The 24415-nt window shown below is 36.4% G+C and overlaps 1 protein-coding gene across 5 annotated transcripts in view; it reads left to right on the forward strand.

Moving 5' to 3' along the window:
* Positions 1–23784, forward strand: part of PTPRQ (protein tyrosine phosphatase receptor type Q) — a 134583-nt gene extending 110799 nt beyond the window's left edge. For 2 of the 5 annotated variants that reach the window (XM_062613836.1, XM_062613838.1), the window contains 10 exons: positions 6141–6167; positions 6835–6916; positions 11802–11892; positions 13267–13343; positions 16035–16169; positions 16282–16407; positions 18544–18692; positions 20379–20514; positions 22287–22410; positions 22695–23784. In XM_062613836.1, the coding sequence (XP_062469820.1) occupies positions 6141–6167; positions 6835–6916; positions 11802–11892; positions 13267–13343; positions 16035–16169; positions 16282–16407; positions 18544–18692; positions 20379–20514; positions 22287–22410; positions 22695–22732 (985 nt within the window). In that variant the 3' untranslated portion in view covers positions 22733–23784. Of the gene's footprint in view, positions 1–1728; positions 1789–6140; positions 6168–6834; positions 6917–11801; positions 11893–13266; positions 13344–16034; positions 16170–16281; positions 16408–18543; positions 18693–20378; positions 20515–22286; positions 22411–22694 lie in introns of all 5 variants that reach the window. The other 3 variants (XM_062613837.1, XM_062613839.1, XM_062613835.1) reach the window with 2 other exon arrangements.
* Positions 23785–24415: the final 631 nt, after the last annotated feature.

The following is a 24415-nucleotide window of genomic DNA, read 5'->3' on the forward strand; positions in this document are numbered from 1 at the left end:
GCTGTTTTGTACTATGCCACTTCAATCTCAGCAACATATGCACACAGTCACATCCTTTATCAGGCAGAGTACTATTCTGCCACTTTTCTGTCTAAATTATATGTAATTTAGATTTGTACAGTCTCAAACTCTACAGGGTAATTGCAAACTATAATATTTCATACTTACATAGTGTACATTCAGTAGGTGATTTATGCACAGCAAGGCCTTTTCTGAACAGTGAGTTTTAGTTACATCACTCTTATTTTAGAGCCAGTCTCACATTTTGTTTTGCAATTTGTCATGTCCTTCCATCTGTATTTTAATCTTTCCTCCTTCCTCACTCCTTTAATGGCCAAAATGAAAGACTCTCTTCTTCTGCCAGTCACGTAAGGTGCATGATGCAGCTGTTAAATTTTGGATTATTATTTTTCAAACAGTAGCAGCACTGAAGCTACAGCAGGCTCCTTGCCCAGGTCCCTTGCTGGACATTAAAACACATTGTTGAAGTTTGAAATGCAGGCACTGACAGAGTTCCTCAGGAAAGGATTCATGCCGTATTTTCAACTAGAAGTCAGTAAATGTACTGTCAGACGCTACTAGATAACATGCATGTAGTAATGAGGGACAGGATATCCCTCATCTGCTCAAAATTTTTAGTTAATTACAGCTTTTTTGTAAGCTTTAAAGAATGTTTCAGTATATGGAAGATCCTATACTGGTAAGGTCAGTGACCAAAGAAGACTTTTTAGGGGTCTCTAAAGCTGTCTTTCGTATAGATACATCCTTCCTAATCATGATGAGTTATATCAAGAAGCTGGCAGAAGCATGGCAGCATGCACAAAGGCAGCTTAATGCAAAACCTGATGTCTAATATGTTTGCTTCCTGTTTTCAGACTTTCAAAGTTACACAACAAAAAAACTCTTGTACCTGATGCCTTTGGGGAATAGCTATGTAAAAGTCAATCACAGTCCCAGTTTTTGTGTTGTCCTTATCATTCTCATGATTTGTGGTTAAAGCAGTGACATTAGCATGTTAAATTATTGTATTACATGTTGATGACTACAGTGGAAAAGGACTGTGTATCACTGCATCTGCATAACATACTGCTGTACGTCTGTGCTATACTGTCTCAGCTGTGTTTGCAAAGCATGCTATGTTGCAGAATGCTGATTTCAGTTCACAGCATCTTGTAATTCCATGAGGAAAACATAGATGGGCAGAATCGTTTTCCAGGCTAGCTTGTTTGGATTTCCTGGATAGCAGTAAATCACCTGAAATCTGGTCCAACTACGTATACCTTCTACCATGAGAGGGTGATGGGGAGTTCCTGTGAAAATCTAAGGTGATAAAAAAACAGGAGAGATTTTTTCTTTACCTACTAATCATCCCATTCAGTGCTCATTTTGAAGGAGCTGGTTTGGAAGCCAGGTGTTTTGTTATTTCTCAGCCAGTATATTATTTATCATGTTAGCTATTCTAAATCAGTAAAGGGACGGACTTGCAGCTGACACAGTTCATTGACACAATCAAGATACTCTAGCCTGCTCCATGAGATCCTTCTTAACTTTCTCTCATATATTGTCTCTTCAGACATTCTCTCATACTTAGTGGATTGTGCCCTATTATCTTGGATCATATTCTCAGAAAATTTGTGCAGCTGGTATCACATGAGAAATGAAAAGAAGTAGAATAGGTTTTTTCTGTTCTGTAAGAATATGACTTGAAATGTTTTTTATCATTCTTAGCAGATCAAAAGTTCAACAGCTTGAAAAGTTCAATGAACCTAAACTCAGGAAATGTTCAATGTAGGTTAATCAAAACATTTTATTTCACACATTTTTATGACTTTTTTAGTATGAATTATTTTGCATTACGGAAGTCAGTTTAAGTAGAAAAAATATCAAATGTAAAAGCACAAGTATCTCATTTTGACAATTTTGAAACCTTTTTGGGGTCAACTTTTTTTTTCTAATTACGTAATTCATGGCAGATCCCAGTTCCCAGGAAATTTCTTAAAATAATGGTCATGAGAAAATAATTTACTTTAAAAGCTTCAGTGCTGGAAAAATACTAATACTAGCTTGTACATATACACCATCTTTCATCAAGTCTTTGTTAGGCAATCAATTAATAGGATGTAGTTTCAGAGAGCATGCAGGGAATTAAATTCTACTGAATTTGATGGAAGATGAGACCTGCTTTATGAAGCCAAATGCTAACTTTGAATGTTTGGACATATGTTGATCTCCATGATGATGGAGCTGATATGAAATAGTCAATAACAAAAAGAACAACCCTTGTTTAAAACGTACATACCCCATCAGTCTAAATAGAATTAAACATTGGTTCATTATGCACAATGAATACATGAATACTGTGGCCTTTCATCACTTTTTGTAACATGTCCATAGGGTTTGCAAGTCGCGTTTCCAAGCAGACACTCATCTGCTGTGAATAGATTCTGCCTTTAAATTTTCAGGGTGCACCAGATTTGCTGAGTGACTACGAACTCATTCTGGGTGCTCACCTAGGAGACAACTTTTCTGGCACACTCTTTTTGCAGTGGTTTCTGCAGAAAGGATAAAGCCATGTGGGTGCCCATTTCTCAGAATCTTTTCTTGAGAAGTTGCACCTTATAGTGGATGCTTTGAGGCTTTTGTTTCATTCTGTGTGAAACAGCCTGTCAAGCAAATGTGGCACAGATTCAGAAGAAATATTTCTGAGCTACAGACACTGTAACCCTTGCAAACACCAGGTAATTAGAACTCTTTACGGAGAAGTATTGCATATAAAATTATTGTCTGATCTCGCCTATATACTGTATATTCAGTAGGTGTCTGTATTCACGGTAACACTTCTGCACACACATTGTTTTCTCTAGACCAGCCTGTTTCTTCTTTCTTTGGATGGGGATAGGCATAGCTCCTGCCTTACATTTTTCTTCAACAAGTTTCCCTTTAGTAATCAACTATCAAAAATAGGCTTCCTGAGCTTTGTATCCCAGGAGTACAACATTTATGAGTGTATGTGTCCTGGTACAATGGCAGAAATGACCATGGGTTCTCTTTGCTTAGGCTTTTAATATTTAGGAAGGGTTAAGCTCCATATTGCTTTCAATTAACTTGCTAAAAATTAGTTCCTCCGTTGGTCCTAGGAAGTGTCAGTGGTGCTTATGAGTTAAGCCTTTTGCCTACATACTCATTTCTGTTGTTTTCTGTTTGGACGAAGTTTTAATTCCCTGTGGATTTCAGATGATTGACCCAGAGAGAAAGCTGAGTCTGTGTGACAATATGGTCTTCAGTTACCACTGCCAACACAAATAAATGGCTTCTTTCTAGCTCTATCATAAGTAATCTGAGTGGGATTCAGATTTTTGATAGACTTCAAAAAAAATCCCACACATGAAACAATACACTGTTTTAAAAGAAAATCAGATTTAAGGCAATAAAGCGTTCTTTATCTTTGGGAATGTTTTTCTTTCTTAGTTTCAAAGTCAGACAAGTGGGAATCTGGAATTGTCCAGCTGAAATAGGGAAATTTGCAACTTCATGGGTTGATTCTAAATTGTGCTTATCAAGATTTAGTGATATATGCTTATGTTTTATAGAAAAGACTGGGAAATGTGAAGAACAAGATTACAGGTAGATGAGTATTTTTTCATTGATTAAATACTGTAAAATTATTATTACATATTCTAAGTCAAGAGACTTGGAAAAAATACTAATTTTGGAAGCCTGAGGGTGCTGAAACTGAGCATAGCTGTCTTTACTGAGCATACGAAATTCATCATTTCTAAAGATTCTTACACAACAAAGCCAACATCTTTGCCACAATCTTCAAGTTAGACATTATTTCTCCCATAAGCATTTTAATTGTTCTATTTTCTGAGCTGCCAAGACATTGCAATATGCACTTGCTACCAACAAAAGTGTGGGTTCAGTAATTCTGAAAATCAAATTCTTCACTTACATGCCCACAGATAGATTCAACTGTCAATCTGTAGGTGCCTTCTTTAAAAATGGTTAGTGCTTGTGAAAGATACTATATGATTATGCCTTAAAAAAAATCACCTGTTATTAATATTAAAAATTAGCTAGAAAGCAGCATGTGGAACACTGTGTTTAGTTCCTTTCCTGAGCTATCTCAATGCTTTACTTCCCTGCTTTGAGTGAAAGTAAAAAAAGGAAATATTGAGTATGTGGTGCTGTTTGAGTTGTGCTGGTCTCCTCTATCCTTTGCTGTTGGCTCCATGTACCTTCAGCACTGAAGCACCAAATGTTACACTCAGGTTGCTTCTGTACAGCATAGATTTAATTTTTACTCACTAATAATCAAACTGCATTTGCTTGCTGCAAATTAGGTTCAGTAAGCCCCTAATTGCTATTAATTTGAGAGGAGGAAAGCCAGTAGTATTCAAAAAGTTACTGAGATGTCAACCGGGAGATGATTTTTTTTTTTTATGGTGTAGGTAGGTGAACTCTAAGGAAAAACAAATGTAATTTCTTGGCAGAAACTGCTTATAATTTTCTCCTGAAAATTATAAAAAAGTTTACTTTTTGCTCAAAGACAAATTTGTGTGCAGGACACTGGCACAGCTATTAATACTGTTAATATTAATTTTTAATCTTTTTTATTAATTATTAATACTGAATAATACTTTTTCTTCCATAAACTTTAGGCCTGTAATGTTGCCATTACGTTGCCATCATTACTAGAAGATAGTTTCATCTGCCATGTAATGCAAACAACATAGTGATACAATAAGCACTGGCTAGATGTCTGATCAATCTGAATAGAGCTGCATGCTTTGTCATCTTTTGTCTTTTTTCATTCTAAAGCTCTCCTTCTCCTGGTAAAGGACATTGTCACTTTGAGTTTGAGCCCATTTCTGTGAATTCTTGCATGTCTTCTTACTCCAGTGAGACTGACCCAAGGCTTTCATAGCCTGTTTGCTTTTTGTGAAGAGAACTGTCATAACAAAGTACATAGTACAAAGGCATCTTCAGCAGCTTTGAAATTAATTTGTCTGATACTTAATAATAAATGATTCAACAATTATATTAATCTATTTTATTATTTCATTTAAAATTTAAATATCTAAGAATAACTTCATACATCAAAGTATTTTTAAGGCAAATTGGCCTATCTACTAAAATTCTGGCAGCAGTAGACATTTGTATTTGTATTATAAAATCGGTTTTGTAATATTTGTATGTAAGAATGCATGATTTATGGAGAGACAGACACATAAAGATATACTTTTATCTTTTTCAAAGGGGCAAGTTATATTATAAACTGTATAAATTCAAACTTTTTGGCTTGGTCCTTTAGACAAGCTTTGCTAGTCTGAGTGCCCAAAGTTTAGTGTTTAAATCCATACTGTTGAGACATTTTTAAAACGGATTCATAGGTGATGATGATGACCAAGTTTCAAGGTCGTCTGAAAGTGCCCTCAGTATAGATGCTCATGTATCATCTTTGTGAAACCTGCTGTGGGTTCAAGGTAAAGATTTAAGATGTAGCACAGATTTAAAATCACTGTGCCCCCAAAAGAGCAGTGAACATGTAAAAATGAGCATGAAAACAGCCACTCATTTTTAAAAACTTCATGAAAACAGCCGTAGCTGTTTGGCTTCTGTAGAAGTACACCTGTAGCATGATTCATCTGTGCCCTATTTTAGATATCTGCTTAAAATGAGATAAATATCACAGCTATTTCTTTTCATTGATAATAAAAGGAATTCAGAGTGACTAGCTCAGAAATAGGTGTCAGTATTAAGTCAAATGAATCCTATCGTTATGCTCTGAAACAGCCCTAAGAAGAACAATATGGGTACATAGCATAAAATGAAGCCTGTCAATGTGTATGAAGTAGTGTGCTAGAAGTATGGATTTCCCAGGGCCATATGAGCCCAGAGCACTGTAAAATGGTCTGAAGAGATTGATAGGAACTGTAACTACCATATTGATATCTGCCAATACCTGAGATAAAAACGAAGACAATCACACGAGATACCTGACATATAATAGTATTTGAATCCATGAGAGAAATGCATCTGGCACTTCAGTTGCTTCCATATTTAATCTAAAACCTATTAATATGCACAATATTGGTTAATTCTCAGCTTGCTACATTTAACAAAAATCTCTGTTGCAGGTTGCTTAGTTATAGAAAATCCCTCAAGTAAGTTGATTAAAGAGTTTTATATTGTGGTCATTGGTGAGTCTCAATGTGTGGTTCTCTCCTCTGTTTATTAGGAAAAAACTCCAAGCTGCGTATAAATCATAAAAGCATGACTAATTGCATGGTAACTGGAGAAATGCTTTCTCTCTCTCTGGGGTGAAGCCTGCATGTCTGTGTTTTAGCTTGGGAAGTAATACAGGGATACTTAAACTCCTCGGGGTTTAAAAACCATGTCATTATGAGAATGAGGTCACTGCAATATTTTATATGTCTAAAATCTTGCAATGTATAAAATGTTTTCTGTGTGACAAAGAAGTATTATGTACTTTAGAATGCAGTGGTAAATTTACAAATTTCCATTAATGTCAAAACCTTGCCTTGGAATGCTGTTACCTATAAAAACAATCCAACCCTACAGTACTGTTAACATTAGCAACATTAGGAATTTGGTGAGGGGAAAAACAACAGGAGAAAATGCTTCTATTTTAAGTGACTGGAAACAAACCAAATAAGCATGCTGTAAGCAATTCACAGTTTTCTGCCTCTAAGTATCAGTTTCTACTGAACTGAAAAGCACTGTTTATTAATAAACTGCAGTTAAATAAGAATAAAAAGAATGACATAGAAATTCTCTATAGGTTTCTAATTCTTCTGTCATTACTTTCAGGCCAATAAGCAAGAAATCCTTCCTACAACATGTTGAAGAGCTTTGCACCAGCAACAACCTAAAGTTTCAGGAAGAATTTTCGGTATGTTGCTAGCAGTTGTCACAACATCGCAAGACCTTCAGTCGTTTCATGTGTCACATTTCATGTCCATTTTAAGCAGGCAAGGCCGTGAAGGACTCTGGCCTTGATAATCAATACCCAATTACCAGGTTGATTGTTTAGAAAGTAATATTACACTGATTTGGATTCTTCAGTCTACATTGCAAAGTGATCAGAACTATTCACCTAAGTGTCAGCAAAAGATGATCTTCTTTAGACTGATCTTTGCAAGAACACCAGACATTTATGCTTTTGCATATGTAGCAATGCCTACACAGTTTACCTGATAACAGCTCATTTAGAAATATTTTTCTAACGTATATGCAGATATATTTAACAGCTTTAAATAGTTTCATTTTCCTGAGTGATGATGACTTCAAAACCAGAGCTGGTATTTATTCTGTGAAATGTTTAGGCCCCAGTCATACTGCCAAGGAACTCAGAAATGTTTTTCTTTCATAGGTTTCAGTACAGAAAGTAAAAAAGTTGTGCATGGTACTTTGCTTTTTGTTCCTCTACAAATAATGGGTCATACTTGTCATGCTCTTTAGAATCGCCTCCGTGTGAATAGCCTTCAACTCCTTATGTGAGTTAGATGAACACAACAAGCCTGTCTTTCCTTCTGAAAAGAGACCAGCTTTCAAAATATATGTTACATATAATGCATATACGCTTTCAATTTAAATCTCAAAGTTTTCACTATTTTCATTAAGTAACATTTTTACGGCTATCATATTTTTGTTCTCAACAATATCTTCTCTTCTTGTTATTTCAGTATCTTTATCATCATCATTTTTAACACATACAGTCATTTTCCCCCACAAAAATAATTTGTCAGTCTCCAGTGACTGTAATATTTTGGATTTATAGATTTACCATGAATGGCTTAGCAGTTGGATTAATGAAAATGAAGACTCAACAACTGGCTTTTCTTCTGCTGGATTATAATATTTCAGTCTCTAAGGGAAAACCAGCAAAAGTGTGAAAAGATTAATGGTATTTCCTACAGCTTTTTTTTGTTATGCTCCTTAGGTAAAATTGGTCTGGATTTAATAATAAAAAGTACCATAAAATTCTCTGAGCAATAAAGTAAGAACATTTTTCCAAGAGCAGAAGTGTTATTTTACTTGAACAAGAGTGATTATAGTTATATTATGCATGACTGAACAGATGAAAAGTTTTACTAGCAATAACATTTTCACATATCAAAGTTCATCACTGGAAAGTTTCTCACCTTCCTTGAGGTGTGACCCACATTGGGTAAGCCTTACAACATTGTAATGCCTTAAACAATAGCATTTTATCAAATCAAAATCCTCGCAATTCATTTCAAATTTAGAGACATACAAGTAGCTGAGGCCTCATTCAACTAAGTTATAAAGTCAGCTTATAATCAACAGTTTTATATGTCATTTGGGCTTCCAATGTTCCCTCTGAGCTTCAGCTTCCATGTTTCAGAGGATAGTGATAACTTCACAGATGGCTTATCCAAGGACAGGCAGAATTGGAGGGTGTGTCCAGTCCCTGACTGAGGGTAGATCTATGGTATTTGTAGTACCTGTTTTACCAGGCAAGTAATAGGTTTGACAATGCGCTTGAAATTACATCAGAAATGACAATGCACAGAAATGGGCATTGCACACAAAAAAACAGGCAGACCTTGTTTCCATCCACATTGAGCATTTAGTTTCACGTAAATGACTGAAGGCTCCTACAATGTGTGTAGGAGAGATAAGCTCAAGGTGTAAAACCACGGGCCATTATGTCTGAAGCACATAATTACAAGGTGCTGAGCTTGCTTGGGCTCTCTGGCCCTCTCTGTGCTAGTGAATTCAAGTATACCAGGAACTGGAAATGAGAATATGAAAATTTACACTAATAAACTGTTAGCATATTCCCTGACTTGAATTTTGTTTAAGCTGCCAGTCTTCCCGGGCAGTTCCAAGATAAGTTTTGGTAGGTAAAGTAGTCTAGGGATCATTTACAATAGGCAGTTTGTAGACAACAAACCTGTTTTGGAATTATCTAGGATAAATTTGGCTCTTTCTGTTTCACTTAGTCTTGGAATCCAGGGATATTCCTGGTCTCTTTTAATTTGCTATATTGACCAGGCTTCTGTGCCTGGAAGATTTCCAGGGTTTACATGAGCATGACCTGTCTGTAGACATGATGGAAAGAGAATCTGGGCCTCAGAATGGATCTAAATCTATTGCTTATCAGAAAAAAAAATTAAAGAAAACAGTTTTTCTGATAAGTGTGAAATTACTGAACAGAAATACTTGTAGAAGTGTTTCACAGTAAGTTCTGTTCTTGAATAAAAACTTAAAATAACCTCCAAATGTCACCATAGTACCATGAGATTATTATAGTAAAAAAAGTGCAAATCAATTATTTCAGTCTTAGGAATCTGCAAAGAAAAATGGCATCTATGACAAATTGTTATTTAATCTGGGAATCCAAATCGTCTTTCCCCAGTTCTGAAAATAATCACTTAGACTGAGAATTGGTGAGGGCTTCTGAGCACATGTTCAAATACAGAAACGTCATTATAGAAATACCATAATCTGCTTCTCTTTTCCTTCTCTACAAGCTAAGACTCAGAGGAGTGAGGCAAATGAGGCAAGTTAAAGTTCACAACACGCACGTGGTATAGAATCCCGTGGCCCATAACACCCACAAAATGCCACAGGCATTTCATCTGTGTTTTTCCTTCATGCAAAATTCAACAAAAGATATTCTGTGGGAGTGTTTCAGCTTTCTGAATGAGAGGAATTTTAACATCTCCACCCTTAGCTGTGTTTTACAGTTCTTACCAGGAATGCACAGAAGTCACTCTACTGTGTCTTGCAAACAGGGATCGTTCTCTAGGTTCAGTTGTAGGACTGGGGCTTTACTTCTCTAAGGGATTGTTGAGACAAAAGGCAGAGGCAACTGAATGGGTAAGAGTATTCTGCCTTAAGTATTGCAGAGGTTGATTGAAAGAGAAGATTTTAACTGTAGAAAGTGCCTTTAAATACATTTTTCTACAGTATTCATTTAGTTTTTTATTTATTTCATGTCTGTTAACTATGCTTTGTAATTATTTAATATATGGGTATAAATGTAAAATCAGCCATTCTTTATAAGGTGATTTTGAGTCAGAAGCTTTCTTTTTAGAAGGGACATAACCATAGACTTTTCATCCCTAGGAAACGTAGGTACTTAAGAGAGATTTTGAAGGGCATGGATAGGATCTAGTCCCTTGTTAATTTTCAAAGGGAGATGAGTATCTAGTTCTCTGTAATTCTTCCTCTAAGTCTTTCCCCATGGATGTGTCAGAGCCAGGAAGAGAAGTCAAGTCCCTTGTCTGAAAGTCCTTTGCTTTCATTGTGAAATCATCTTTTGCCTCATGTTCAGAAGCACTTGCAGTTATATTATTGAGGATGTAATTAGAGAAGTGGAGTAGTCCTCATGCTTCAGGCCACAGGATTTTTGTCAGATAGTGAAAAAGAAACAAGTTTCTCATGGGGTAATACTGCATATGATACAGTTCAAGGGTTTTCAGGTCTCTTTTATATGTCAGGCATTATCCATTGTACAAAAATATGATATCAGATTAGATAAATTATTGACTTAGTTTATTACATCAGGTTTTACACTATCCCACTTTGCTAATGTTTATCTTAAATTATTCATAGTATCTGAACCCATCAAATAAAGCTGACAAAATATTTGAATTAACAATGAAAGAAAAACACTGGAATAAAAAGTGCTTCTGTTTTTTTCCATTTTTCATTGCCTCTTTCATCTATTTGTTTGTTTATTTGCTAATAGTTACACATTAAATTTTATTTATCTGTCTGAAATACCCAAGCAAAAGACCACTTAAAAATAATTAATATTGAATCTGATAGTAGGGCAGTCTGGCCTGCTTTTGGAAGTAGCCCATCTAGAGACTAACTATTAATATTAAAGACAAATTTTGAATGGATTACTCAGCACAAGCAGCAACATTTTGTATTTTACGCTTTCAAGCCATAGGTAGGTCTCTACTTTTGTGTCTTAGCTAGGTGTTGAAATAGTCTTCCCTATAACGTTTCTGAAAAAGCAAAAATCTATTACAGCTCATGTAGTTATTAACTTAGAAATTCTGGCTAAATTCTATCTTTTCTGAGCTTTCTATTCTCTTATCACACAAGATCATCATCTCAATATGTTTTTTCCATTAACAAGTTATGAAGTTATCTCCACTCTTTTACTCAGCTTTGGAAGTTATGCCTATTTATGCACAGAAACACTCCCATCAAGTAAGTTCCTCAATATGAATGATTTATCAATCTTTGCCTTTCAGTAATAGAACTAATGACCAGTTATGAAACTACAGTTCAGCCCAAAATAACTCTTCCCACCCTTTTCACAAACAGTCCCATGAACAATAGCTAATTGCCAGTTGTCTCAATTAAATTCTCATCAGTTCTCATGCTGTGGCAAGAACTCTCCCAAGCTACAGGAGTCAGGAAAAGGCATTATTCAAGAGTAAGTTTGAGTCAGTAGGGCATAGTAACCAAGCATGTGACTTCATGAAAAAAAATGAAAAGAACTACAAAAGGTGAGAGGCTGACTTTACCCAGACTTGTAAAGGTGAAAGTTCATGTAAGCTTTAATTGTTCAACTTGACAGCATTGTCTGCAGTGCTGCATCTAACACTGCTGGCGTAACTGGGGTTGACAGTGAGGTGGAATGTCCTGTAATGCTTCCAGCTGTTCTTAGAAATGCACTCTGTTGCAGAACTAAAGAATTCTTCCTCTTACTGGGTGATTGTGTCATTTTTTATATTCACAGAAGGTGAAATGCAAAGATATGCCAACAAACATTTATTCCTCTACAGGAACTTCCCAAGTTTCTTGATGACCTTGCTTCAACTGATGCTGATCTGCCTTGGAACAGGTCTAAGAATCGTTTCCCGAACATAAAGCCATGTATGTGTATTTACCGATCAGTTCCTGTTTTGCGCTCTACATTCAATCATGCAGTAGATATTTGGAATGCAACTAAATTTGTTTGATCAGCCTTTGAAGTAGCAGTACAGTCGCGTCCACATTATGAAATAATTTTCAGTCAAGTAATCTAACTTTTCACTGTGTTTTTTTAAAGACAGTTTTATTTGCGAGTAGCTTTAAACTTGCTCTCACAAGCTTTAATATGCAGGTGCAAGAAACTGTAGCCTCAGTAGTTTCTTAGCTTTGTAATTCAAACTCTTTAACATTCTTCCTCATCTTTTTTTTTTCCCTCTTTAGTGAGAAGTAATTTTTTTTAAACATATAAAATCCACGTTTGTGCATTCAGCTACCTCAGGAGCCAGGGTGTGCTTTCTTGTGGATATGTGTACATACGCTGCAAAGGTTCCACAGATCAGAGTGACTGTATGATAACTTATAAGCCAAGGCTAGATTTTATCACAGGAGATGGGAGTCTGTCTCTCTGTACTCAACACTGCTTCGTTTTTCAGTTAATAAGACAAGAAATGTCATTATTATTTTAGGCATTAGCTGTGATGTGAGATGAGGAGCATGGCATTCCTTGGTTAATAACGCTACATTCTGTGCTATTAACTTTTCAGAGCAGCTGTTCCTGTTATCTCTTGCCTTGTTCAAGATATACTCCAAGTTACAGTCACTAAAAATTTATTATGAAATATAAACAGATAAGTTTCATAAATATTTAATGTTGCATTCTCTTTTTTTCTTTTGTAAGCTGAGGACCAAACATCAACATTTGAAATGTTTAGTTTCAGCATTTACCTATTCACATGACATCTTTCCTAGGTTTTGTCATTTCTGCATATGTGCTGTAGGCTCAAATCAGAAACCCTCAACTGTTATTTTTTTTTTCCTGTAATAATGACCTTACCTTATGTAAAAGAATGTAAAAGTGCCAAGATCAGTCTCAAATCTGTTACCTGGGCAGCAAGTATATAGGAAAGACTGACAGACCCTGGACCCTGATGTCTGATTCACACTGAGGTTGTCTGTGTTCAAACAGTATGGCTTAAAGTACACAGGCTACCTTTAGGCAGAGGATTCTCCCTATACATACATCAGATTGGAGGTTTTGGCATGTCACCATTTAATTAAAAAGTATTTTATTAAAGTATGTCTGGAACATTAAAGGATCACGGTACAAAAATGGAAATTGTTTAGATTCCCTTTGTAAGTAGTGTTCTACTATGTCAAGTATTGTTAGCAACAATAACAGTATTTTTGATTTTTTAGCACTCCAGGAACAGTTGTTACATATGTCAGTGGTTTTTTGGAACAAATCTGTTAGTTAACTAGACTTTGTTTCCATGATAGATAATAACAACAGAGTAAAGCTGATGCCTGATGCTGGTATTCCTGGTTCTGACTACATTAATGCCAGCTATGTGTCTGTAAGTAGAAAATCTCACATTTTTACTGTATCTGTTTTATGGTAGAATAGAGAGTCAAAAAATCACTTGCAAGAAGAACAGGATTCTAATTTTAATTTCATTCACTACAGCTGCTACAGCCATGGCATTGCTCAAGTCACTCCTGCAGCGTTGAACATGACTAGTTAAAATATAAATTATCCCATTTTCGTTGCTAAGCAATGATTTTCAGTGATAATCAAAACTGTGTCCACCAAATTAGTTTTCATAAGTTGTCTCATACCATTATCATTAAAGACAAGTGTGAAACTCACACTGAGGTCAGTTGTTTAGTCAGACATTATTTGATCTCTTGGTTTGGGAGCTGGAGTTATTATATATGAATAGGGCAATGTAAACATAACTGAAAAGTTTCACAGAAATAGGTAGTAATTTTGGTGAGCAGTATTGGTATGTCTTCATTATTTTGTGAAAGTTATGATGGGTTAAAACTTAAAACAGGGAAGTTTAGATTAGATATAAGGAAGAAGTTCTTTACTGTAAGGGTGGTGAGGCCCTGGAATGGGTTGCCCAAGGAAGTTGTGAATGCTCCATCCCTGGCAGTTGGACAGAGCCTTGGGTGACATGGTTTAGTGTGAGGTGTCCCTGCTCATGGCAGGGGCTGGAACTAGATGATCTTAAGGTCCTTTCCAACCCTAACTGTTCTATGATTCTATGGAGTAAAATGCAAATAGGCTTCCTGAAGAATAAACTAATACTGTGTTTTTCATCCTCAGCTTTCTTCCTAGATTTTTGATTTTCTAATTGTGTTCTCAGTATATTCTTCATCTATATTTTTATCTCATTTTCATCCTGCTGAAGCTTCAAGAGTGACATAATTATGCTTTTAATTTATTGTATTAGTGGCTGGTGGTCTCGCAGTCAAGACTTGATAGGCAGTAAGCACTCTTCAAACATACAGCTAGACATGCAGACTGTAGTCTAAACAGATGACACAATGGCAAGTAGAAATAGTTATTTCCAGGTAGCTAAGAGACATTCACAGAGAATAAGCAATAGAGCTGACAGCATCTTCCTCTGTAATTAGCAAAAGCTGTTTATTCGCTTTACATGGAATGTCCTAGTTCTGACAGCAGGTAGGAAGAACCATGACACATTGTTAGTTGGTGTTGGGACTACACACAGAACCATTGAGAAGGAGACCAGACAGCTTGGAGCGTGGCCTAGTCTTTACCCTTTCTGTCACTAACTTGACATGCCAGGGTTTAGGCAGGGAACAACAACAGCAGCTTCCAAAAAAGCTGCAGCAAAAGCAAGCTGCAGAGAGTGTGCCCTGCTGAGATTTTGCATGTGTTTACTGCATACAGACGTCTTGCTGCATGCTGACTTTAGGTCACCGCTCATCAGTGAATAGACAACTGTAATGTTACCATATCTCAGGGCTAAAGCTTTGCCCTTCATATGCTCTCATTTTCCATATTTGTGGATGTATATGTAGATGCATATAGCTGTAAATATATGTGTGCGTGTGCGTGTCTATTTACATAACTATTTAGGTGAATGTACATATGCATGCATATAAAGAAAGGGGAAAAGTGGTCTTGTATATAGTTTTAACAAATGGGAACTTGGCTTCTACTTTTGTTTTCATTGGTTAAACCACAAAAGTCAGTAACTGAACCATGAGCTTTGCATCCCTGAATTACAGTTTCTCACCTCACACTTAAACTAGGAAGGATTAACATAGTTTCTCACTGCCACCTGTTCTGTATATTATAGATGGAGTAAGTAACAGGCAGCTGTGAATTACAGGGCTATAATGCCAACAAGAAATTTTGGTGGTGCTATAAACCACTGTGTCAGTTGTTTTCAGCAATAGGCAGAACTCTGTGATATTATAGACAGCTAGCTCTGCAGCATAAATTTATTGCTGTTACTGCTATTGTCATTATTTTAGACTGTCTGTAGTACGTAAGAGTTCCTGTTTCTTTGTAGAAACAGATCCATAAGAACCCATGCCCTGGCAGCATTTACACTGATTTTGTTCAACAAACTTCCTTCTCCCCAAGATTTTAATTTATAAATGAACTAAACAGCAGAAGCCAACAATAAATAAAAGCCAAGCTGCACAGTAGGTTTCTTGAAGACCTTTTCTCTTAGACCGTTAGAGTAAGCTCCATGCCTAAGTTACATCAGATCCCTGGTGATCACTGGAAGGACAAGGTCATCAGTGCGGTGTATAGCTTGCACTAGCTCTCAGACCACTCCTTAATTGCTTCCCTGGCTCCACTGCTCCTTAATGCTATTTACTTTGTTGGCCACATCCTGACATAGTGCTTGGTGGCCTCTGGGTAAATCTGAAGTAAGACTATGTCCTGGTTAATAGGAAGGCTTGGTTATATTTAAATGGGAATTACTGACCTGATGTCCCTGTAATTTCTCTGCTAAATGAATTTCTGTAGGGATGGCATTTCCCAAACTTTATTGGACCACTGCTTCACAACTTATCTGTGTGGTGGAGAAAATGCCATTACTTCCTTGGGTTGCCAAGGCCATCTGCCATGCAGTGATTAGCCAGGCCTATGCCAATTCATTTAGTATGTCTAACAAGGTTTTAGTCTTAGGCATGGTAGCTACAGGCACAACTATGTGTCACATGCAAACTTTTTTCTTCCTTGCCAACTTCTGTATTAAATATTTTCTTTTTCTTAGGGTTATTTATGTCCAAATGAGTTTATTGCAACTCAGGGACCATTACCAGGAACAGTGGGTGATTTCTGGAGAATGGTGTGGGAGACAAGAGCAAAAACACTTGTGATGCTTACACAATGTTTTGAAAAAGGGCGGGTGAGTTACCACTGTACATATTAACAGCATTTGAGATAATTGGAAATTTTGTATGTAGTTTCTGTCAGGATTATAATATAATCGTTGTTAATTAGTCATCATCTCCCTGCAGATAAGGTGTCATCAGTACTGGCCAGAAGATAATAAGCCGGTGACTGTGTTTGGGGATATAGTGATAACTAAACTGATGGAAGATATTCAAATAGACTGGACCATCAGAGATCTAAAAATTGAAAGGGTAAGCCAAAACCGGAAGGCGATTGAATAAAACCCATCCAGCACCTCAAAGAACATAAAATATGCTCCATCCCACCCAAGTACCCCTCAGTATTCTTTTAATCTGTTCATGTGTATGCACTGTACTGCCTGCTTTTCCTGCATTTTATTTTCATTCCTATTTGATTTTGGTTTGGTTTAGTTTCTTTTTCCTGAGAATTATCCCATTTTCTGTCTCAAACAGCTCAGATTTTTGTCCGACATGCTATGAAGGGCCTGTCAAGGTTACTGAATCTCTGGTCTGGTGGGAGGTGAAGTTTCTATTTGGACACCTCAGTTGTCTCTTCTAGAAAGAAGTAATCCTAACCATTCTAGGATCAGACAAATCCCTTTGAATGTATCCATCTCAGATTAAAGGGCAAGATTCTCTGGTGCAGTGCAGCTGTTTTGCATTGTACCACCAGACATATTGGCCTCCACCCCCAGAAGATTCACCCAGTATAAAAGAGAATCATCAGTATTACTCCCACTCCATGTCCTGGGAAGGGGGTTGAGGGGCACAGCATAGATGTTTGTCTTTGCCACAATCCACAACTATGGTTTCCACTGTGAAAAATTAGCACCCAGCATTAAGTCAAACCAGCAGGTAGGCCCAGAAAGCAATCTGGGCATGATGAATCACAATGAAGTTAGCCTTCTTTTTCACTCCCAACATTGACCTGTGTTGTATGTAGTTCAGACGTGTATTAGGACCTGAAGCTGGCTATCCAAATACATGCATTACCATCCTGTGGTATGTGCCTTGGTCGTCACCCCATAAGGATATGTTATGCACATAGTACAGGACAACTGAACATTTTAAAATGAGAGATGACAAACTTTTTTTCAGCTAAAACAAGACAGAGAGTAAACAAGACCAGAAGAGGAACTATTTCGAGTAAAAATGCATGCCAGCAAAATGTGAAGTCACCTGTGTTAACCAGGGTGAGGCAGGGAGGAGAGGAGAAAGGAAAAAGGAAAAGAGAAAATCTGAACTAAGTGATCCATTTACTATAGCTGAATTATGCTGCACAAAAATCTATGATGTCCTTTATAAGCATGTCACTGAATGTGCCATATTGCTGGCTTTAAGATTGTACTTTATCTTCCGTTCACAAATGGGTAGAGTCTTGATGATCTTCCAATGAAGGTAAAATGTATATGTGAGGCAAATCATTCATAGTTATTGCCATATTGTGTCCAGAGTAATTTCTCTTTTGGTTTTATGCTTAGCAATTTTACAAATATACTCTCACAGTAGTTGCTCCATATAATTGTTCACAGTTCAGTTTTTCTTGCAATATGAAAAGAAAGAGTGGTTGGTTCAAAATGAAAAAAAAGAAAGGAACTGGCTCATTACACAACAGGTGCAACTGTGGTACTCCTTGCTGCTAGATACTGTGAATACTACAATCTTATAGGGCTTCATAAAACCTGGAGAAATATGTATAAAAAAATTCTGACAACTACTATTAAATTTTGAGATACCATCTCTTGACTGAGGCAGTTCACAAGTCACAAGCTATTAAGATGGTAATGGTGTTCTGTGGAACTAGATATATTTTTGTCATGTTTTGTTGGTCTAGACAGGCCTTTGACATGATCCTGTGCTTTTATTCTTATGTCCTTCATAGTTAATTTAGATATCAGATCATAACCTGCTCTTTGAGTCACTGTTGTTGCTGCTTTCACTGAGAGGGTATCAAACACTTGGAAAATATAGTTGTTTACCAGTGTATGTGTGTTAGACTTCACTGCATTAGATCAACCATGGAATGGTTGCTTTCTCCTAAATAAATTTGTCATCCCAGTTCACTAAACTTCTAACTGAGCCATAGAAACTTCGGCGGGTAATCTATAAATTATACTGATAGAGTGACTGAAGCCAAATGGAGACTGACTGTTGAAGTCATTAATACTTCCTGAAAGATGGACTTGATGCCGTCTCTCAAAAGACCTGCCATCAGATCCGTGCAACACAAATTATCCCTTGATAAAAGTGCTTATTACAATGCTGACTTTCCTTTTTCACATGAAATTGCTGAGAAGGTTACATGTAGATTACTGGATCTTCTGTCACATTTCTTCTGCAAAAACTGCCTTATCTTACATTCTTCAGCATGGAGACTGCATGATGGTGCGGCAGTGTAACTTCACTTCTTGGCCAGAACATGGAGTCCCTGAGACTACTGCACCAATTATCCATTTTGTAAAACTTATCCGTGCAAGCCGAGCACATGATAATACACCAATGGTGGTTCACTGCAGGTAAGCATATTCACCAAGTCATCGTTTAGTGTCTTAGAATTTCAGATGCTTATTAATGCTTAGGGAAGTTGCCAGGAGACAATGAAAACTGAGTACACAGGTATGGTTCGAATATGGACAGCAGTGAAGGTTTGTTTAGGAGAGCTCCTTAGTCCTTTCTGAATTAAAATGTCAGAGCATGTCTGTTTTTCTGTTTGTGAAAAGCCCATTGAGGTGATGTCAGTGAAACACTTAACAATTACCATAAGGTATTGCTAGATTTATCTCAGTTTTCCCTTTATCATAAGAAGAGGAATGACATGTTGTCTTTAATTACTTCTATTATAATTATAGCCCTTCTTAAGAAATAAGTTTAAAAATGCATTCAAAATGTACGTCACATCAAAAAGAAGAAACTATTTGGGAGCCACAGAGAATGACAAATAGGAATAAAGATTTGCATATGCCAGACTTCAAACTTGGATGCCTGTAAACAGCTAAAATCTATATTTAGGCTCTTAAATGAGTAGTTTGGTGGTTAGAGTTCTTCAGCTGTTATGGTTCCCACTGATTTCATACTCAACACCCTTAAAGTGCTTTTCAAAGAGTGTGTGGGGAAGATTAAGTCTTCGTGAAAGTGGTGAGTGTGCCTGTGTTTCATACGTAGGTCTGAGTTCCCACTGAATGAGTGGGCACACTCCAAAATAGCAACCTGGACTCAGAGGTCTGCAGCTAATTCTCTTTCTCGTTGTCACTTACCATGAGTCTGAAAATATGTGGAAGTAAAATCTGGGTTTGGTGCCACAGATCTCTTCCCTAACTATCCAGTTTATCATGCATGGGAATTTATCCTCAGTGTCTTACAGGTGCACCCACCATGGGAGATAAAGCTTCATTTTATTTGGTATGGTTGTCACTGACAGCTTGACATTTCCCTCTACTGCAGGGGCCAGGGAGACTATTACTGGAGAAAACCACAGGTTTTGTTGTTTTGAGGACACTTAATGTTCCCTGGGGCCACTCTGCAGTGAATCCTATCCCCTTTTCACAACACAGTTACTTAAAGGGGCCAGCAAGGGCCAGATACCCCACCTGTGCTCAAATTCCTGATGGTTATAAAGTGGCATAATGTATTCTTATGTTCAGAAAACTCATTCGTTACTTTCAACTCATTAGAACTTGCAGGTTCAAGAGAGTTTTGCTCTACATTTCCTGATTATCTGCAGTGATATACTCTCCATTTATTACACTGATTGCAGAGTTATTACACTGATTGCAGAGTTATTACACTGATAGCAATTTTGAGAAAATCTTGTGTTGTTTAGTCTCAAATACCAAAAGCATCACAGAAGCAAAGTATGATTTTACAAAATCTTGTGATGTCTTTTTCTTTGAATTAGTGAGCTCTAGAAAATTCACAGAAAAGCTGAAGAACCATTTTTCCATTTATAAAGGTTTGGTTTAGTTATAGCTCGTTTGTCAGGTGGAAACCCTTGCAAAATCAAAATCAGAACATGGCACAAATCCAGATTTCACTTGATGCCATTCAGAAAGGAGACACACAATTAAATACTGAAAAAGATTTATTTTTCTGAAGTTTTCTTTTCACACTTAGTCTTAATTTAACCAGAATATTCTAAGAAAGTATTTTATGCTAAAAAAAACAGCAAACCCAACTTTCTTTTATCTTGTGTGTTGTGTTTACAGTGCTGGTGTTGGAAGAACGGGTGTTTATATTGCACTTGACCATTTAACCCAGCATGTAAATGACCATGATTTTGTGGATATCTATGGGCTTGTAGCTGAGTTAAGAAGTGAAAGAATGTGTATGGTACAGAATCTGGTAAGATTTATATATTTATCAATAATAATATATATTATATATAATAAAAAAATAATATATTTATCTATATCTTTACCTGATCTTCAGCAACTGCACTTCAGAGGATTTTGTGAGACCTTCTGGCAATACTATGTCATGCTGTTTCTTGTATGGTGCAGCATGATTACCAGTTGCTTTCAGTTTTTCCGTCTGAAGTCTTGCTGCAGCTAAACAAGTGCCAGGACTTTCCTGTGATGATAAATTGTGGGAATATTTTTTTCATCATTGTTTTGCATTTTTTACTAGGAATAGAATAATTTGAAAATAAGGTAAAGTCTGGAGGAAAATTTAATGTCTTCCAGTCATAAAAAATACTTTAAAATAATTAAGAATGTAACTCATTCTAACTGGGAAAATAACTTGTCACACATGTATACCCCAGGTACGTATGCTCCACTCTCCCCTGGCAAACCCAGAAAGATTTTCATTGCTAAATGCTCACAAGTAGCTGTGTGAATGCAAGAGATGATGGAGCTTTCAGAGTCTGCCTTCTGAACTGGAAAAAGCTATCTTAACTCCACTGAAACTTAAGACCTTTGTTCTAGAAATCCATAATTGTCTAGTGGATCCATTTATCATCTTGTCAAGTCAAGTACAAAGGCTAGTTTGAAACAATGCCATCCTATAGCTTCAGTAAGCTAGCTGTTAAAAAGTGTAATGTAATGAAGTACTTTGTACTTCAGGGGCCTGTGAAAAATCTGCTTTAATTACCCATGGCTCTAGAGCTGTGACCCTGAAACATACCCTTGTAAGCAAATTTCTCTTGTAAATCTGAGACACTTAAATTGAAAATTGATGGCAGTTCTGAAACAAAATAGCAGTTTTTGAGCAGAAAAAATACATTAATATATTTACCTGTGCAAAAGTTAGGGGAGATAAAGTCATTTTGGTCATCTCCATCTATGGAGGTATTGAAAACCCATCTGGACAAGGTCCTGGGCAACATGCTTTAGCTGACCCAGCTTGAGCACTGGGGAGGTTGCACATGATGATCTCAAGAGGTCTCTTTCAATCTGGACAAGTCTGTGATCTGGCTTATTTTCAGCCTGTACATGTTTTCCTGCTATCTGTTTTCATTCTCTGTTTCATTCTTACACTGCCTTATTTTGTTTTTCTCTTTTCAGCAATCATTACCCAGAGTTACTTTATGTCCGTGGAAATATGCAGTTAACTTCAGATGCCTACTCTTTGCATTATAGTCAGTTAAAAATGATCCTACAGTTCAAGTATTACTAAAAGTAATGCGGGGCTTTTTTGCTCTTAGCAATGGGGTATGCTCCTAGAACACATAGATTTAGATTTACTTTAACTTTTGCATTTGAGTGCACCCTGCTGGTTTTCTCTATACTAGAAAGACAGAAATTTTCTTATCTAAATATTGCATTCATGTGGTTCATTTTCTTCAGTCTAGTGGCAAAAAGTAATCAAATGTATTTTCATAGGACAAAACTTTACAGAAAATGATGGAATAGCCTATTAGTTATGATTAGTCTAATTTCATATATCTTTACTGGGCATAAGGATTAACATGGTTTGAGAAATTTTAATGCAGTATACCTTGTAATGAGTGAAATCGGATCAGGCATATGTGACATAGTCGAGTATTGAGATTGTTGAGATAAACTGCAGTTACTTTGAGAATGTCTTGATGTTATATGGAAAATTTGAAAGTTTTTTTGTATTAGAAGTACATTTTTCTTTTAATCAAATGTCTTTAAATTCATGTCTTACAGGCACAATACATATTTTTGCATCAATGTGTATTGGATCTGTTGACAATCAAGGGAAGTAGTCAGCCCATATGTTTTGTAAACTATTCAGCGCTGCAAAAGATGGACTCTCTGGATGCCATGGAAGGTAAGGTGCTACAGATTGTCTCAAAAATATTTTTTCATAGCAGGTGCATTGACTGTCCAAATGAAGAAGCAGAAAAAAATACTCTGACATGTGGGTTTTGGCTTCAGTAGTGTAAATTTCTAGCATTTTGCTGCTCTTCAGTCTCACTCATAGTAACAGTCATTGATTAAGCTTTCCACTTTTTTCCCTGCAAGATCCTTTAAATTCAACCAAAGCAGTTATCTGCCGTTAGTCACTATTTATTTACTAGGTAAGTTAATCAAATGCATCTGTTTCTTTTATAGGTGATGTGGAGCTTGAATGGGAAGAAACTACCATGTAAATACTAAGACTACACATTAAAGATAACGCGACTTTGAAAGTCAGATTCATATTTTTCTAAGCACAGGGGCCAAAGTGAATTCCCCTATTTTGATGATTAAAACAACCACAGATGACTGAAACATCTTTTCTTCTATCAATGTGCCTTCATAGATAGGTTAAAGTATTTTATCCAGATCACTGAGCAATAATGATTTGCACTTCTGGTGTTCCATGAATATTGCATTCAGTATATATTTAAATAGTGTGTTTAAACATACTCTTTTTTTTTTCCAGTTATAAGAAAAATGAGCCAAATATGATGTAAAAATTTCATATTCCCATTGAACTTATGTTGATGTGAATTTGCTGTGTTCTTTGTGGTTTGGTTTTAAGTAAAAGCTACAGTTCCTTGAATCTTTCTTGCTGGATTGGTTTCAATGTTGTCAGCTCTTGCAGATTAATTCCAATACTACTGCAGTGATCTTTACCTAACTGTATGTTCTTGTATTTTAAATCTTTTTTTTTTTACGAGTCATAGCATATCAGCTCGTGATCCTGAACAGCTGAAGAGTCACCTTCTGACATGGGGAGGATTATTCAGGTTTTACAGAGCATACAGCAGCTCTTCAGAGACACTTGGGGCTATTTAAGCTATTTTATAATCAGCAAGTTGTGTTTTTTAAACATACAATAGTGACTGCATATGTTCAGTACTGAAGTTAGTATTGTACAATCCTGCTACTTTTTCAAGCAGATAAAGTAAAACTGTACATTTATTATGTATATTACAATTGTTCTATTAGATTGACTTGAGTAAGATCTATCAACAGAGTAATATCTATCAGTATTAAATTGACATGAGTAATAGAACATTTATAATTCATTCACATTTCTTAAATATAACACTGGTATTTTGAAAGGTTACTCAAAATTTAGTAGCAATGTATTTTATATCACAGAGTTGTCAAGTTAAAAAATTATTGCTTCTTCCTCAGGTTTAGCAAATCACTGTAGACACTGAAAAGTTTGGGAATTAATATTTGGAGATTTAATAAAAAAAGCCATCTTCCATGCCCCCTGACTGTCATTATCAGAACTAGATCTGAAACCGGAATGAGAGAAGTTTTCTCTTGAGAAGCAAAGTAAAATGTGGTAGGGTAGGAAGACTAGAGAAACAAACTGTGTGCCCTGGTTTTACATAGAAGTGACAGTATTTAGTTGATACTATGGGGGAGAAGAATTGGTTGCTAATGTTTTCTCTGTGTAAAGAAATATAGCATTTTGAGTAACACTAAAACTGTGACCTTAATCTGAGATGCAAAACATAATAGCAAAATGACTTTGGAGTTGCCATCTTATGTTCTGTTTAGACAGTAGAAATCCATAGCCTTGTTGAGGCATCAGGCTCAGGGAAATCAGACAAACCTCTTTAGAACCTTGGAGGATGTGTGTCTGTTGGTGTGTTTGTGTGCACACACTCCGAACAGGATAGTAAATGAACAAAACTTGCCATCTCTTAGCTGTAGCTCGCAGACAGAAAATGCTATACAGTATGTAACATGACACTTTTTCATAAGTAACGGTAGGTGTTTGATGTCTTTTGAGAAGCTGGCAAGGATGATGCAGTGAGGACCCTTTGTAATGTAGCAGAAAGTGCCAAATACCTAAAATGAAAATCAAGAGACAGTATTTAAGGAGATGG

Source organism: Pezoporus occidentalis, unplaced genomic scaffold, assembly GCF_034315485.1.
Source record: "Pezoporus occidentalis ecotype Australia unplaced genomic scaffold, CSIRO_AGI_Poc_V1 ctg17, whole genome shotgun sequence".
Taxonomy (NCBI): domain Eukaryota; kingdom Metazoa; phylum Chordata; class Aves; order Psittaciformes; family Psittacidae; genus Pezoporus; species Pezoporus occidentalis.